Here is a 17,047-nt window from a genome sequence, read left to right on the forward strand (position 1 = left end):
GTTAAAAATAGACCTGCCCTACGACCCAGCAATTGCACTTTGGGGATTTACCCCAAAGATTCAGATGCAATGAAACGCTGGGACACCTGCACCCCGATGTTTCTAGCAGCAATGTCCACAATAGCCAAACTGTGGAAGGAGCCTCAGTGTCCATCGAAAGATGAATGGATAAAGAAGATGTGGTTTATGTATACAATGGAATATTACTCAGCCATTGGAAACGACAAATACCCACCATTTGCTTCAACATGGATGGAACTGGAGGGTATTATGCTAAGTGAAGTAAGTCAATCGGAGAAGGACAAACAGTGTATGTTCTCATTCATTTGGGGAACATAAATAATAGTGAAAGGGAATATAGGGAACGGAGAAGAAATGTGTGGGAAATATCAGAAAGGGAGACAGAACATAAAGACTCCTAACTCTGGGAAACGAACTATGGGTGGTGGAAGGGGAGGAGGGCCGGGGTTGGGAATGAGTGGGTGACGGGCACTGAGGGGACACTTGACAGGATGAGCGCTGGGTGTTATTCTGTATGTTGGTAAATTGAACACCAATAAAAATTATTTTATTAAAAAAAAAAGAATGAAACTAGGCCACTTTCTTAATCCATGTACAAAAACTAAACTCAAAATGGATTAAAGACCTAAATGTGAAAAAAAAAGAAATATGTCCACAATAGCCAAACTGTGGAAGGAGTCTTGATGTCCTTCGACAGATGAATAAATAAAGAATACGTGATACACACACACACACACACACACACACACAATGGAATATTACCCACTAGAAATGATGAATACCCACCATTTGCTTCGACATGGATGGAACTGGAGGGTATCATGCTGAGTGAAGTAAGTCAACTGGAGAAGGATAATCATCATAGTTTCACTTATACGGGGATTATAAGAAATAGTGAAAGCGATTATAAGGGAAAGGAGGGAAAATGAGTGGGAAAAATTAGAGAGGGTGACAAATCATGAAAGACTCGTAACTCTGGGAAATGAACAAAGGGTAGCGGAAGGGGCAGCGGGCAGGGGGATGGGGTAACTGAGTGACGGGCACGGAGGAGGGCACTTGATAGGATGAGCACTGGGCGTTATACTATATGTTGGCAAATCGAACTTCAATAAAAAAAATGAAATGTTAAAAAAGAAACAGAACTTTGTAGATGTAATCAGTTAAGATGAAGTCACCCTATATTCAAGCAGGCCTTAAATCCAGTGAATGGTGTCCTTATAAAAAGTCCATGTAGATTCAGAGACCACAGGAAAATTTCTGTGATACAGATGGAGGCAGAGACTGAAGTGATGTATCCACATGCCAAGGAATGCCAAAGGCTGCTGGCAACTGCCAGAATCTGGGAAGAGGCAAGGAAGGATTCCTTCCTAGAGCCTTCAGCAGGAGAATGGCCTTGTCAGCACCTTGATTTCAGACATCTAGCCCCCAGAACTATGAGAGTATTTCTATTGTTTTAAGGTACTAGTTTATGTACTTTATTATGGCAGTCTTAGCACATGAATATAGAAGTGAAGTAAGATAAGAATTGGAAAAAGTTTATTCCCTTAAATAATAAACAAGTCACTGGTAATGTTGACCAGAATCACTCAAGTGATGCGATGGGGGACAGAGTTAGATTGTTATAGCTTGTACTTGTGAATGGAAGGTGGTAGAGTAGGAATAGTGAAGGTAGACAACTTTTCAAAAAGGGTTTAGCTATGAAAGGGGGGAAAAGCACTATCTAAAGATGAACATAGGTCTGAGAAAGATTGTTTTCAAGTTTGGAAAGACCTGAGCTGGTCTGTAAACATAGAGCATAGAAGCAGGGCAAAGGGAAGGATAACAAGCAGACAATATATGAAAAAGGAAGAGTGGCAATCAAAGGAGCAAGATTTCTTCAAGAAGTACTGAGAAATGAGGTCTAGTCCTCAAATGAAAGAATTCAGTATGTCCAACTGAAGAGACGAATTCTTTTAATACATAACCCTTTGGGTTTCAGAAAGATAAGGACAGAAAAAAAGGCACTTAGACATATTTATACAAGGTGTTCGATGCTGGAATGAAGATTTTGGACTTAAATCTAGAGGCAATTGGGGCTTTTTTCTTTTGTTTTTGTTTTTGCTTTTTTTCTATATTTTTTAACTGGAGTTCGATTTGCCAACATATAGCATAACACCCAATGCTCATTCCGTCAAGTGCCCCCCCCTCAGTGGACGTCACCCAGTCACCCCCTCCACCCACCCACCTCCCCTTCCACTACTCCTTGTTCATTCCCAGAGTTAGGAGTCACTCATGTTCTGTCACCGTCTCTGATATTTCCCACTCATTTTCTCTCCTTTCCCCTATAATCCCTTTCACTAGTTTTTATATTCCCCAAATGAATGAGACCATATAATGTTTGTCTTTCTCTGATTGACTTACTTCACTCAGCAAAATACCCTCCAATTTCATCCACATTGAAAATGTGGGTATTGAAAATGGTATTTGCCGTTTTTAATGGCTGAGTAATATTCCATTGTATATACAGACCACATCTTTATCGATTCATCTTTCAATGGACACCAAGGCTCCTTCCACAGTTTGGCTATTGTGGACATTGCTGCTAGAAACATCGGGGTACAGGTGTCCCGGTGTTTCACTGCATCTGTATCCTTGGGGTAAATCCTCAGCAGTGCGATTGCTGGGTCATAGGGCAGATCTCTTTTTAACTCTTTGAGGAGCCTCCACACAGTTTTCCAGAGGGGCTGTACCAGTTCACATTCCCACCAACAGTGAAGGAGGGTTCCCCTTTCTCCACATCTTCTTCAACAATTGTTTCCTGCCTTGTTAATTTCCAGCATTCTCACTGTTGTGAGCTGGTTTCTCATTATGGTTTTGATTTGTATTTCCCTGATGGCCAGTAGTGCAGAGCATTTTCTCATGTGCATGTTGGCCATACTGATGTCTTCCCCTGTGAGATTTCTCTTCATGTCTTTTGCCCATTTCAATATTGAATTGTTTGTTTCTTTGCTGTTGAGTTGAATAAATTCTTTATAGATCTTGGATACTAGCCCTTTATCTGATAGGTCATTTGCAAATATCTTCTGCCATTCTGTAGGTTGTCTTCTAGTTTTCTTGACTGTTTCTTTGGCTGTGCAGAAGCTTTTTATCTTGATCAAGTCCCAGTAATTCATTTTTGCTTTTGTTTCTCTTGCCTTCATGGATGTATCTTGCAAGAAGTTGCTGTGGCCAAGTTCAAAAAGAGTGTTACCTATGTTCTCCTGCAGGATTTTTATTGATTATGGTCTCACTCTTATATCTTTCATCCATTTTGAGTTTATCTTTGTGTATGGTGCAAGAGAGTGGTCTAGTTTCATTCTTCTGCATGTGGCTGTCCAATTTTCCTAGCACCATTTATTGAAGAGACTGTCTTTTTTCCAGTGGATAGTCTTTACTGCTTTGTCGAATATTAGTTGACCATAAAGTTGAGGGTCCACTTTTGGGTTCTCGATTCTGTTGCATAGATCTATGTGTCTGTTTTTGTGCCAGTACCACACCGTCTTGATGACCACAGCTTTGTGGTACAACCTGAAATCTAGCAATGTGATGCCCCCAGCAATTGTTTTCTTTTTTAATATTCCCCTTGGCTATTCGGGGTCTTTTCTGATTCCACACAAATCTTAACATGATTTTTTCCAACTCTCTCAAGAAAGTCAATGGAATTTTCATAGGGATTGCATAGAATGTGTAAATTCCCCTGGGTAACACTGACATTTTCACAATATTAATTCTTCCAATCCATGAACATGGAATATTTTTGCATCTCTTTGTGTCTTCCTCAATTTCTTTCAGAAGTGGTCTGTAGTTTTTTGGGTATAGATCCTTTACCTCTTTGGTTAGTTTTATTCCTAGGTATCTTATGCTTTTCGGTACAATTGCAAATGGGATTGACTCCTTAATTTCTCTTTCTTCAGTCTCATTGCTAGTATATAGAAATGCCACTGATTTCTGGGCATTAAATTTGTATCCTGCCACACTGCCAAATTGCTGCTGTATGAGTTCTAGCAATCTTGGGGTGGAGTCTTTTGGGTTTTCTACGTACAGAATCATGTCATCTGTGAAGAGGGAGAGTTTGACTTCTTCTTTGCCAATTTGAATGCCTTTTATTTCTTTTTGTTGTCTGATTGCTGAGGCTAGGACTTCCAATAGTATGCTGAATAGCAGTGGTGAGAGTGGACATCCCCGTCTTGTTCCTGATCTTAGGGGAAAGGCTCCATTGAGAATATTTGCTGTGGGCTTTTCGTAGATGGCTTTTAAGATGGAGGAATGTTCCCTCTATCCCTACACTCTGAAGAGTTTTGATCAGGATCAGATGCGGTATGTTGTGAAATACTTTCTCTGTATCTATTGAGACGATCATATAAAATGAGTTTCGAAGTATTCCATCCCTTTCTATCTTTCAGAGCAGCTTTAGTAGAATAGGTATTGTTTCTTCTTTAAATGTCTGATAGAATTCCCCTTGGAAGGCATCTGGCCCTGGACTTTTGTGTTTTGGGAGGTTTTTGATGACTGCTTCAATTTCCTCCCTGGTTATTGGCCTGTTCAGGCTTTCTATTTCTACCTGTTCCAGTTTTGGTAGTTTGAGGTTTTATAGAAATGCATCCATTTCTTCTAGATTGCCTAATTTATTGGCATATAGCTGCTCATAATGTTTTTTTAATTTTTTTAAAATTTATTTATTCATGAGAGACACAGAGAGGCAGAGATGCAGGCAGAGGGAGATGCAGGGTCCATGCAGGGAACCTGACGTGCGACTAGATCCCGGATCTCTAGGATCATGCCCTGGGCGGAAGTTGGTGCTAAACCGCTGAGCCACCTGGGCTGCTCTATATTTTTAAAATCATTTGTATTTCCTTGGTATTAGTTGTGGTCTCTCCTCTTTAATTCATTATTTTATTAATTTGAGTCTTTTTTGCTTTTAATAAGGCTGGCTAATATTAATTGTTTCAAAGAAGCAACTCCTGGTTTTGTTGATCTGTTCCACAGTTCTTCCGGTCTCTATCTCATTGAGTTCTGTTTAAATCTTTATTAACTCTCTTCTTATGCTTGGTGTAGGTTTTATTTGCTGTTCTTTCTCCAGTTCCTTTAGGTGAGAGGTTAGTTTGTGTTTTTAATTTTCTATTTTTTGATGGAGGCTTGTATTGCAATGTATTTCCCTATTAGGACTGCTTTTGCTGTATCCCAAATTTTGAATGTTTGGACCTTCATTTTCATTAGTTTCCATGAATCCTTTTAGTTCTTTTCTAATTTCCTGGTTGACCCTTTCATTTTTAGCAGGATGGTCTTTAATGTCCACGTGTTTGAGTTTCTTCCAAACTTCTTCTTGTGATGGAGTTCACGTTTCAAAACATTATGGTCTGAAAATATGCACGGGACAATCCCAATCTTTTGGTATTGGTTGAGACCTGATCTGTGACCCAGTATGTGGTCTATTCTGGAGACAGTTCAATGTGCACTTGAGAGGAATGTGTATTAAGCTGCGTTTGGATGTAAAGTTCTGTGAAATATCTGTAAATATCTGTGAAATCCATCGGGTCCAGTGTATCATTTAAAGCTCTTGTTTCTTTGGAGATGTTGTGCTTAGAAGATCTGTCATTTGCAGAAAGCGCCATGTTGAAGTCTCCTCCTATTAGTGTATTATCATCTAAGTATGTCTTTGCTTTGGTTACTTTAATATACTTTGCAGCTCCCACATTAGGGGCATAAATATTCAAGATTGTTAGGTCCTCTTGTTGGATAGATCCTTTAAGTATGATATAGTGTCCCTCTTAATCTCTTACTACAGTCTTTAGGATAAACTTTAATTTATCTGATATGAGGATTGCTACCCCTGCTTTCTTTTGAGGATCATTTGAAGGGTAAATGATTTTCCACCCTTTCATTTTCAGGCTGTAGGTGTCCTTAAGTTTCAAATGAAATCTCTTGTAGACAGCAAATAGATAGGTCTTGCTTTTTTTATCCAGTCCAATACCCTGCATCTTTTGATGGGATCATTTAGCCCATTCACGTTCAGAGTTACTACTGAAAGATATGAGTTTCGTGTCATCATAATACCTATTCAGTCCCTGTTTTTGTGGATTATTTCTTTGGGCTTCCTCTTTCTTTTACAGAGTTCCCCTTAATATTTCTTGTAGAGTTGGTTTGGTGGTCACATATTCCTTCAGTTTCTGCCTATCTTGGAAGCTCTTTATCTCTCCTTCTATTCTGAGTGAGAGCCTTGCTGGATAAAGTATCCTTGGCTGCATGTTCTTCTCATTTGGGACCCTGAATATATCCCACCAGCCCTTTCTGGCCTGCCAGGTCTCTGTGGAGAGGTCTGCTGGTAATCTAATATTTCTCTCCATATAAGTTAGGGATCTCTTGTCTGTTGCAGTTTTAAGGATTTTCTCTTTGGCTTTGGAATTTGCAAGTTTCACTATTAAATGTCAAGGTTTTGAACGGCTTTATTGATTTTAGGTGGGGACCTGTCATCTGAATGCCTGTTTCCCTCCCCAAATTAGGGAGGTTCTCAGCTATGATTTGTTCAAATATGCTTTCTGGTCCTCTGTCCCTCTCGGTGCCCTCTGGAACCCCATTTAGTACATTTTTCCTTCTGAGGTTCTCATTTATTTCCCTCAGCCTTTCCTCATGGTCTTTTGTTTTTCTCTTTTTTTCTTCAGCTTCCTTCCTTGCCATCAACTTGTCTTCTATGTCTCTCACTCTTTCTTCTGCCTTATTAACCCTCATCATTAGGACCTCCAGTTTGGATTGCATCTCATTTAATTGATTTTTAATTTCGGCCTGATTAGATCTAAATTCTGCAGTCATGTCTCTTGAATCCTTTAGCTTTTTTCCAGAGCCAGCAGTAGCTTTATAATTGTGCTTCTGAATTGGCTTTCTGACATCCAATTGTAATCCAAATTTTGTAACTCTGTGGGAGAGAGTACTGTTTCTGAATCTTTCTTTTTTGGTGAGTTCTTCCTTCTAGTCATTTTGCTCAGTGCAGAGTGGCTGTATGAGGGGGTTTGTCAAGAATATCAACCACGACCTAAGTAAATTTCACCCTAGATGATTCTGCCAAGTTCAGAGACCAGAAATTAAAAACAAAGATCAGAAAGAAATAAAACAAAAGGACCGCTAAAGTGAAAAACAAATTTTAAAACAAAGTAGTAAAAAATAAAAGGCCAGGCATCCTAAAGAAGAGAGAAAAGAAAAAAGAAAAGAAAAAAAGGGAGAAGAAGAGAAAAAAGGGGGGCACTAGGAGATGGTGGTGGTGATGAAGTTGTAGTGGAGGGAGAATGTAGTCTACTTGAGGGAATCTAGAGGGTGATCCTCTTGTTTCTGAGTCTATTATGTTCTGTATGTTAGTAGATGCTGAGTCCCAAATTATATAAACCAGAAATACTTGTAGAGGGCCCCAACATTGACCACCAAAACATAAATGAGATATAAGAAGGGGGCAGAATGGGAATGAGGAATCTCACAGAATGAACCAGCACGGTATACCACTTGGTTCTGGGTGCATACCTGTCGTGTTTTAGAAGGTATTAACTTCCGCCATTGTAGAACAAAATGAGGCTGAGAAAACAAACAAAAAAAAAAACCCATTATGTTGCATATTTCCCAAAATTAAGTTGAGTATGTTGAAGGGAATCTAGAAGTGGAAAATATATCTAGGACCTATAATTGTAGGAATATGAAAGTCTACAAGGAAGAATCTTAAAAATGAAGAGTTGGTAAAATACTGTAGGCAGGAAAAGAGAAAAAAAATGGAAATTTACAGTCTGATATAAAAACGATTTGTACCGGAAAATGAAAGAAAAAAAAAGGAGGGGCACCCTCTATTTCTATATACTGTAAATCCCTGGACTTCCCCTGGAGTTTTTCCAGCACTGCTTAGTTGGTTAAGAACTCGCTCTTCTCCTGTTCTTCCAGCTGGCCTTCTGGGGGAGGGGCCTGCTGTGCTGATTCTCAGGTGTGTGTACCTGGGGGAGCAGTCTCGCCCCCTGCCGGGTGTCGGGCTCAGTGGCAGCTGTTTACTGCATGAGGCCTCCTTTCCCTGGTGGCCCAGCCTCTCCCAGGCACAGGATGAAACAAGGAGGAAAAACCACAATGGCGGTGGCAGCCAGGTCTCCAGCTCTGGAGTCAGATCCCCCAGTAACTACCGCAGTCTCCCAGTCCACAGTGGCCTGGATGCTCCCAGATCGGGGTGCACTGATCTGCACAGCTTGAGGGTAGCAGACAGCAGGAGAATCTTTGCTGTCCTGTGCCCTCCCTGCCTCTGCCTGTCCCCGGGGGACCGCAGGATCCTGGGCTGTGTCCCCCGGTGCCCTGGGATCCGGGGCCTGCGCTGCTGGAATCACGCTCCTCAGTCTGCATCTCCCGAAGTCAGCAGGGCGCAGACCCCTCTGTCTGGAGCGGCCCGCCTGACCCACTGGCTTCTCCCTGATGCCCTGCCTGGCGAGCGCTCCAGCCTTTATGGAGATCTGCTGTGGTGTGTGGTGTGCTTTCCCCTGGGTGCACTTCCTCTATTAGTGACTCTGGGAGACTGGAGGCTTCACCACCCCTCCTGGGATTCTGCCCGAGTTCCCTGTTGATGGCCTTTCTGTCTGGGAAGAATCAATACGGTGCGGATTTTTAAAAAATTCCCGCTTCTCTGGCACTAGGCTTTCCTGTCCTGGGAGGCTTTCAACGACCTGGCCTTAGCTTGGCTCCTCGTGGCCTTAGCCTGACCCCTCCCTGACTGGATTCTTTTTTTTTTTTTCCCATTTGAAAGTAGTCATTTATTAACTGACCAGATTACAAAAATAATCATGGTAGATACATTAGTTCATCCTTCTAATAAGCCTATTGATCTGGTCTTCCCTGTTGCCAGCATCTCCACCTTCTACAAAATGGGTGGTCTTTTTCTTCATTCCGCCGTGTGGAGAAGATAATTTGAAGGGCCATAAAAAGTTGTTCGCTTCTTTGAAACGTTTTCCAATGGTATAGATCTCGTGAATCAGATCCTCCATGCAGATGATGCCATATTTACCAAGAGACCGAGCAATCAATGTGTTATCTGTCAGGGCAATTCGCTTCTTGTTGATCTTGCCATAACCACGCTTGTAGATCAGTTCATTCACTGACTTCAGGTTTGGGTACCTCCATCCTATATATGCTTCCACAATCCTTAGCATGTTAACTGAAGCCTTGTTGAGCTTAACAAAGGTGCCATTGAAGATCTGGCGAAGGCAAAGAAGCTGCAACACCTTTCGAACATTTGGGCTCACACCATTGATACCTCTGATCCTGATGACAAATGCCACCTTGGATTCTGCAGGCACGTAGAAGTTGCCGGCTTTTCTCACCATCCTCGCCATGCGAATCTCAGTTCTGTACATGTCTGTATTCCTTGTGGTAATGCTTAGCCTTTTGATAGATAAGCTTCCTCCTTGCCTTTCGAAGCATCTTTTGGGCAAACTTTTTTCTCATGTGCTTGATCTTCAACTCCGCAAAGTTCCTTTGCTTTTTCTTAAGGGTTTCCAGCACAGCAGGAACCTTCTTCTTCTTCTCTTCTGCACCCTCCATGGATTCTTTTTTATTTTTTTTCCACCTTCCTACCTTGTTAGAAGCAAAAACTCTTATCTTTGTAGCGTTCCAGCTGTTTTCTCTTTAAATCTCAGGTCGAATTCATAGGTTTTCCAGATGATTTGAAAGTAATCTAGGTAAGTTTGTGGGGCCATGTGAGTTGGGGACCCTACTCCTACACCATCTTGCCCTCCTTCATGTTGGGCTGGCGGGATCAAGGGGGATCATGAGGCACCAACAAAATGGCAGCGGACCCTCCACCTTGTTGCCCCCACCTCAGAACTTTCCCATCACCAGCAGACCACCAGAGGACATGTCATTAGGGTGAGACTGGACCTATGCAGGAAACCTGAACTGTACTTTACCCAGACCTCATATAAGGGCATGGTCAGTTATTGCCCTATGCTGATATCACCAGTAATATGCCTAATACCTATCACCCCGTTCAGACACACAACCCTTTACCCCTCCCCTCTTAAAAAGCCTGCTAGCACTCCCCTGCTCCAGACTTCCCTGGCCCGTGACTTCCCTGCTGTCTCCCTTCCCTGCAGGCTACGGAACCTTGTCCGAGAGCCCATCCCATTAAAAGCCTGTTTTGGCCAACTTTTGCCTGGCCTCTCTATTTCATTTTACTACCGATCAGATTAAACCTGACACCTCACACTCTGTTTTTGTTTTTTGATAAAGCGAATGATATGACCCAGGCTAAGCACAATCAAGATCTCATAACTCATGAGGTTTACCTGGAGCACAATTACTGCTGATTGAAATGAATACAGAGATGTGCTTTAGGAAGATTAATTTGGCAGAACTGCAGAGAATGGGCTGGAGGGCATCAAGACCATAGGTAATGAGTCGCTGGCAGTAGCAGGAAGAAGCAAAGGAGACAGATGAGATGGATAATAGGAACACCGCAGAAGGAGCTCAGAAAAGTCTTGAAGACCGTTTTGTATATAAGACGGAATTGAAGAGGAGTCTACAGGTGTGAGCTTGACCTACAGGGATGGGAAATATGCCATAGACAGAAATAGAGATATCTGGGAAGGAGGTTGGGTAAGGGGTAATGCACACTTTGGAATGAAAGTTTGCAGCTTAGGGAGAAGATAAAGCTAAACAAAGTGATCTGGCAATCTCTTGCATACAGGGGAGGTGAAACCCTTGGAAGTGGGTCAATTCATAAAGGAAGGGTTGGCAGAGGAGAAAGATAAGGTAAAGGGCAGAATCATGAATGTACCTTGGGGTATAAGAAGACGACATTTCCCTCAAGTGCAGGAAAGCTTCCTAGAGGAGGTAGCAAAATATGAGACATTCTAGAAACAGGGGTAAGAATGCCTGACTGGTAAGCAGAAGCTGCTGGTTTTTTCCTACCTCTATCACTTCCAAGCTGTGAGGGCTTAGGAAACTCCTTTGTCCTGGGCCTGAAGATTTTTCCACCTATAAAATGGGGTCTCCAAGTACAGTGATTACAGAGGCCCCTTAAATTCTGACATTACATTTTCCTTTGCAATTTGACTTTAGTGTATGGCCAGTCTTTGGTTTGGCAGACAGTGGTGGAAAACTTTCTAGATCAAGGGAAAACAGGAAAGGCAAAGAGGCAAATTTAAGAAATGGAAGGAAACCAATTTGAAACTAGTTGGTTTTTACACCTTGAGATAACTAACCTAACAATTATTCTGATTGAAATTATTAAGGTACTAAATAATTGATAATGATATCTAATTTATGTTGTCAAAAGTGTTAGCTATTAAAAGGAAATTTGGGTAATGAAGTTTTCACCAGTATTGTACTCCCTGATAAAATCAGTACTGAAGAATAAGTATTGTCTTTCTTCTATTTATTCAGGAAAATGAAATGAACTGCTACCAAATGCCTACTTTTTAAATTTCAGGTACTTTCATATATTGGACAAAAAGGCAAATTCCATGAGGGTAAGATTTTAAATCTGTTGTATTAACTGCTGTATCACCAATACCTATCCCTGGAAGAGGGCCTAACATATTTGGAACTCAAATATTCTTTGTCTGACTTGGAAAAATATATAAAATCTTACTTAATCCTTATAATAAACTTGCAAAAGAGGCATTAATATTCTCATTATAAAGTTGGGAAAAGAATGGATAAAAAAAAGTTCCGTAAACTCAAAGTCACATAGCTAGTAGGGTGGTACCAGATCAAATACAATACACTAAAAAAAAAAATACAATACACTATAAGCTCTATATGGGCAGGGAATGTACCAATCTTATTCTCCATGGTATTCCCAGCAGACAGCTAGCTCACTATACAGATTACAGTAGCACTCAACAATTATATTTTAATGAGAGGAAGCAAGCAAGCACATACTCATGTGAACACAAATACCACTCATTTTGTCTATACTAACCACATCATCACTTAAAATAAAAGTATAGCACAGGGAGATGTAGTCAATAATATTGTAATAACATTATATGGTGGCAGGTAGTAACTATATTTATATGATAATGTATAGAAGTGTTGATTCACTATGTTGTATACCTAAAACTACCATTGTATGTCAACTATACTTCAATAAAGAAAAGAATACTACAATCTCAAAAATTCATCAGTTTTCCTTGCAGGTTTGTTGGTTTAAACATTCTGTGATTTTTTATTCTTTCTCACTTATAAACTATGATGGTTCTCTTTCAGTCTTTTTAGCCTTTATATAGAGTCTCAATCTTTCTGGAAGATGTTTATACGAGGAGCCAACAAACTTTCTGTAAAGGGCCAGGGAGTAAATATTTTAAGCTTTGAGGGCCATATTGTCTGTGTTATAACAATTCAGCCTTTTTATAATGTTATAAAAGCTGCCACAGAAAACACATAGATAACTGAGCATGTCTGCATTCCAATAAAATTTTATTTACAAAAAAACAGGTGGCAGGCCAGATTTAACCATAGTTTACCTACCCTTGCTTCATAGTATTACTTTGATTCTTCCATCTCTTGCCCTTCCAGAACTTCTCTAAAACTGTGTCAACTGTGAAAATCCTCCTATCCCTAAAATATATACATATATATTTTAAATTTTTAACATGATTTTAAGTTTATAATAACTTCACGTGTACAACAGATTGATATTTGTACACACGGAGAAATGATCATCACAATAATTCCAGTTACCATTTGTCACCATACATAATTACAAAACTTTTTCTTCTTGTGATAAGAACATTTAAGATTTATTCTTTTAGCAACTTTCAAATACACAATATTTTTGACTGTAGTCACCATGCAATGAATTATATCCCCATGACTTACTGATTTAATAACTAGAATACTGTACCACTTGACCTTCTTCACCTATTTTACCCAACCCCCAAACCCCCTACCCCCTGGCACCACCATTTTGTCCTCTGTGTCTATGAGTTTTTGTTCATTCGTTTTGTTTTTTAGATTCCACATATAAGTGAAATCATATGGTATTTGTCATTCTCTAACTTAATTAACTTAGAAAAATACTCTCGAGGTCTCTCCATGTTGTTGCAGATGCCAAGATTTCATTGTCTTTTATGGCTGAGTAGTATTCCATATATATATTATATATATTATATATAATATAAAATGGAATTTATATATATATAATATATACATAAACACATAACTTCTTTTCAATTCATTCATCAATGGGCACTTAAGTTGTTTCTGTATGTTGGCTATTGTAAACAATGCTGCAACAAGGATAGGGGTGCATGTATATTCTCAAATTAGTGTTTTTGTTTTCCTTAGGTAAGTACCTAGAAGTGAAATTCCTGAAACATATGGTACTTATGTTTTAAATTTTTTGAGAAACCTCTATGATATTTTTCATAATGGCTGCACCAATTTACATTTTCATTAAAAGTGAACTGGAGTTCCCTTTCTCCACATCCTCACCAACACTTGTTATTTCTTGTCTTTTTTTAAAATAATAAATTTATTTTTTATTGGTGTTCAATTTGCCAACATACAGAATAACACCCAGTGCTCATCCCGTCAAGTGCCCCCCTCAGTGCCCGTCACCCATTCACCCCCACCCCCCGCCCTCCTCCCCTTCCACCACCCCTAGTTCGTTTCCCAGAGTTAGTGATAATAGTCATTCTAACAAGTGTAAGGTAATATCTCTTGATGGCTTTCATTGTATTTTCCTGATGATTAGTGATATTGAGCAACTTTCAATATATCTGTTGGCCATCCAGAAGTCTTCTTTGGAAAAATGTCTATTCAGATCCTCAGCCCAGTTTTTAGAATCTTTTTTTTTGCTGTTGAGTTGTATGAGTTCTTTATATGTTTTAGATATGAATCTCTTATCAGATATATAATTTACAAATCTTTTCTCCCATGCTGTAAGTTACCTTTTCATTTTGTTACCAGTTTCCTTTGCTGTGCAAAATATTCTTAATTTGGTGTTTTCTCACTTATTTATATTTGCCTTTGCTGCCTTTGCTTTTGCAGTTAGATCCAAAAGATCAAGGCAAAGACTGATGTCAAGGAGCCTACCATCTATTTTTTTCTACAACTTTTATGGTTTCAGGACTTAACATTTGTGTTTAATCCCTTTTGAATTAACTTTTGTATATGGTGAAGGATAGTAGTCTAGTTTCATTCTTTTGCATGTGGCTGTCCAGTTTTCCCAGAATCATTTATTAAAGACACTGTCCTTTCCCTATCATATATTCTTACTTCCTTTGTCATAAGTTAATTTACCATATGTATGTGGATTTATTTCTGGGCTCTCTATTTTGTTCTATTGACCCATGTGTCCGTTTTTATGCCAGTACCATACTGTCTTGATTATTGTAGCTTTGTAATATAGTTTGAAATCAGGGAGTGTGATGTCTTCAGCTATGTTTTTCTTTTCTTTCTCACTGTTGATTTGGCTATTTGAGGAGTTTTGTGTTTCCATGGAATTTTAGGATTGTTGTTTTCTATTTAAGGGAGAAAAGTCTTTGGAATTTTGATAGCGATTATACTGAATTTGTAGAGTTCTTTGGGTAAATGGACATTTTAACAATATTAATTATTCAACCCCTGAACATTGAATTTCTTTCCATTCATTTGTGTTTTTGATTTCTTTCATCAATGTATTATAATTTTCAGTGTATAGCACTTCATGTCCTAGATAAAATTTAGTCCTAGGTATTTTCTTCTTTCTGATGCAATTATAAATGAGATGATTTTCTTAATTTCTCCTTCTGATAGTTGAGGGTCAGTGGATAGAAATGCAATCAATTTTTTGTTATGTTGATTTTGTACCATGTAACTTTACTGAATTAATTTATTAGTTCTAGCAGTTTTTTGGTGGTGTCTTTAGGATGTTCTATATATAAAATAATTCTTTTTCTTAATTTTTTAAAATTAATTTATGATAGTCATACAGAGAGAGAGAGGCAGAGACATAGGCAGAGGGAGAAGCAGCTCCATGCACTGGGAGCCTGACATGGGATTCGAACCTGGGTCTCCAGGATCGTGCCCTGGGCCAAAGGCAGGCGCCAAACTGCTGCACCACCCAGGGATCCCTAATGTTCTATATATAAAATAATGTCCACAAATAGTGACAGTTTTACTTTTTCCATTCCAGTTTCTTTTTTTTCTTTTTTTCCTTCATTTATTATTATTTTTTATAAATTTATTTTTCATTGGTGTTCAATTTGTCAACATATAGAATAAAACCCAGTGCTCATCTCCTCAAGTGCCCACCTCAGTGCCCGTCACCCAATAACCCCCAACCCCCGCCCACCTCCCATTCCACCAACCCTAGTTCATTTCCCAGAGTTAGGAGTCTTTATGTTCTGTCTCCCTTTCTGATATTTCCCACACATTTCTTCTCCTTTCCCCTTTATTCCATTTCACTATTTTTTTATATTCCCCAAACGAATGAGACCATATAATGTTTGTCCTTCTCCGACTGACTTATTTCACTCAGCATAATACCCTCCAGTTCCATCCACGTCGAAGCAAATGGTGGGTATTTGTCATTTCTAATGGCTGAGTAATATTCCATTGTATACATAAAATGCATCTTCTTTATCCATTCATCTTTCGATGGACACTGAGGATCCTTCCACAGTTTGGATAGGGTGGACATTGCTGCTATAAACATAAGGGTGCAGGTGTCCCGGCGTTTCATTGCATCTGTATCTTTGGGGTAAACCCCGAGCAGTACAATTACTGGGTCGTAGGGCAGATCTATTTTTAACTCTTTGAGGAACCTCCACAAAGTTTTCCAGAGTGGCTGCACCAGTTCACATTCCCAGCAACAGTACAAGAGGGTTCCACTTTCACCACAACATCTCCAACATTTGTTGTTTCCCGCTTTGTTAATTTTCCCCATTCTCACTGGTGTGAGGTGATATCTCACTGTGGTTTTGATTTGTATTTCCCTGATGGCAAGGGATGCAGAGCATCTTGTCATGTGCTTATTGGCCATGTCTATGTCTTCTTCTGTGAGATTTCTGCTCATGTCTTTTGCCCATTGCATGATTGGATTGTTTCTTTGGTGTTGAGTTTAAGAAGTTCTTTATAGATCTTGGAATCTAGCCCTTTCTCTGATACGTCATTTGCAAATATCTTCTCCCATTCGGTAGGTTGTCCTTTAGTTTTTTGACTGTATCCTTTCCTGTCTAAAAGCTTCTTATCTTGATGAAGTCCCAATAGTTCAATTTGCTTTTGTTTCTTTTGCCTTCGTGGATGTATCTTGCAAGAAGCTACTGTGGCTGAGTTCAAAAACGGTGTTGCCCGTGTTCTACTCTAAGATTTTGATGGAATCTTGTCTCACATTTAGATCTTTCATCCATTTTGAGTTTATCTTTGTGTATGGTGCAAGAGAGTGGTCCAGTTTCATTCTTCTGCATGAGGATGTCCATTTTTCCCAGCACCATTTACTGAAGAGACTGTCTTTCTTCCAGTGGATAGTCGTTCCTCCTTTGTCGAATATTAGTTGGCCATAAAGTTGAGGGTCCACTTCTGGATTCTTTATTCTGTTTCATTGATCTATGTGTCTGTTTTTGTGCCAATACCACACTGTCTTGATGACCAGAGCTTTGTAATACAACCTGATATATGGCATTGTGATGCCCCCTGAGTCTAGTACTCTTTTTTAATATTCCTCTGGCTATACGGGGTCTTTTCTGATTCCACACAAATCTTAAGATGATGTGTTCCAACTCTCTGAAGAAAGTCCATGGTATTTTTTATTTTAAAAAATTTGTTTTTTATTGGTGTTCAATTTGCCAACATAAAGAATAACACCCCGTGCTCATCCCGTCAAGTGCCCCCCTCAGTGCCCGTCACCCATTCACCCTCACCCCTGCCCTCCTCCCCTTCCACCACCCCTAGTTCATTTCCCAGAGTTAGGAGTCATCATGTTCTGACTCCCTTTCTAATATTTCCTACCCATTTCTTCTCCCTTCCATTCTCTTCCCTTTCACTATTATTTATATTCCCCAAGGGAATGCGA

General features: G+C 39.6%; 2 protein-coding genes across 2 annotated transcripts in view; both read right to left on the bottom strand.

Moving 5' to 3' along the window:
• SHROOM4 (shroom family member 4) overlaps positions 1-17,047 on the bottom strand; it is a 273,467-nt gene that overhangs the window by 96,117 nt on the left and 160,303 nt on the right. The window lies entirely within an intron of this gene.
• Positions 8,784-9,588, bottom strand: LOC480918 (60S ribosomal protein L7-like). The gene is given in 2 exon segments (XM_038587456.1): positions 8,784-9,402; positions 9,404-9,588. Coding segments are annotated over 2 exon segments (744 nt in total). The 3' UTR covers positions 8,784-8,843.

Source organism: Canis lupus, chromosome X (genome assembly GCF_011100685.1).
Source record: "Canis lupus familiaris isolate Mischka breed German Shepherd chromosome X, alternate assembly UU_Cfam_GSD_1.0, whole genome shotgun sequence".
NCBI classification, from domain to species: Eukaryota; Metazoa; Chordata; class Mammalia; order Carnivora; family Canidae; genus Canis; species Canis lupus.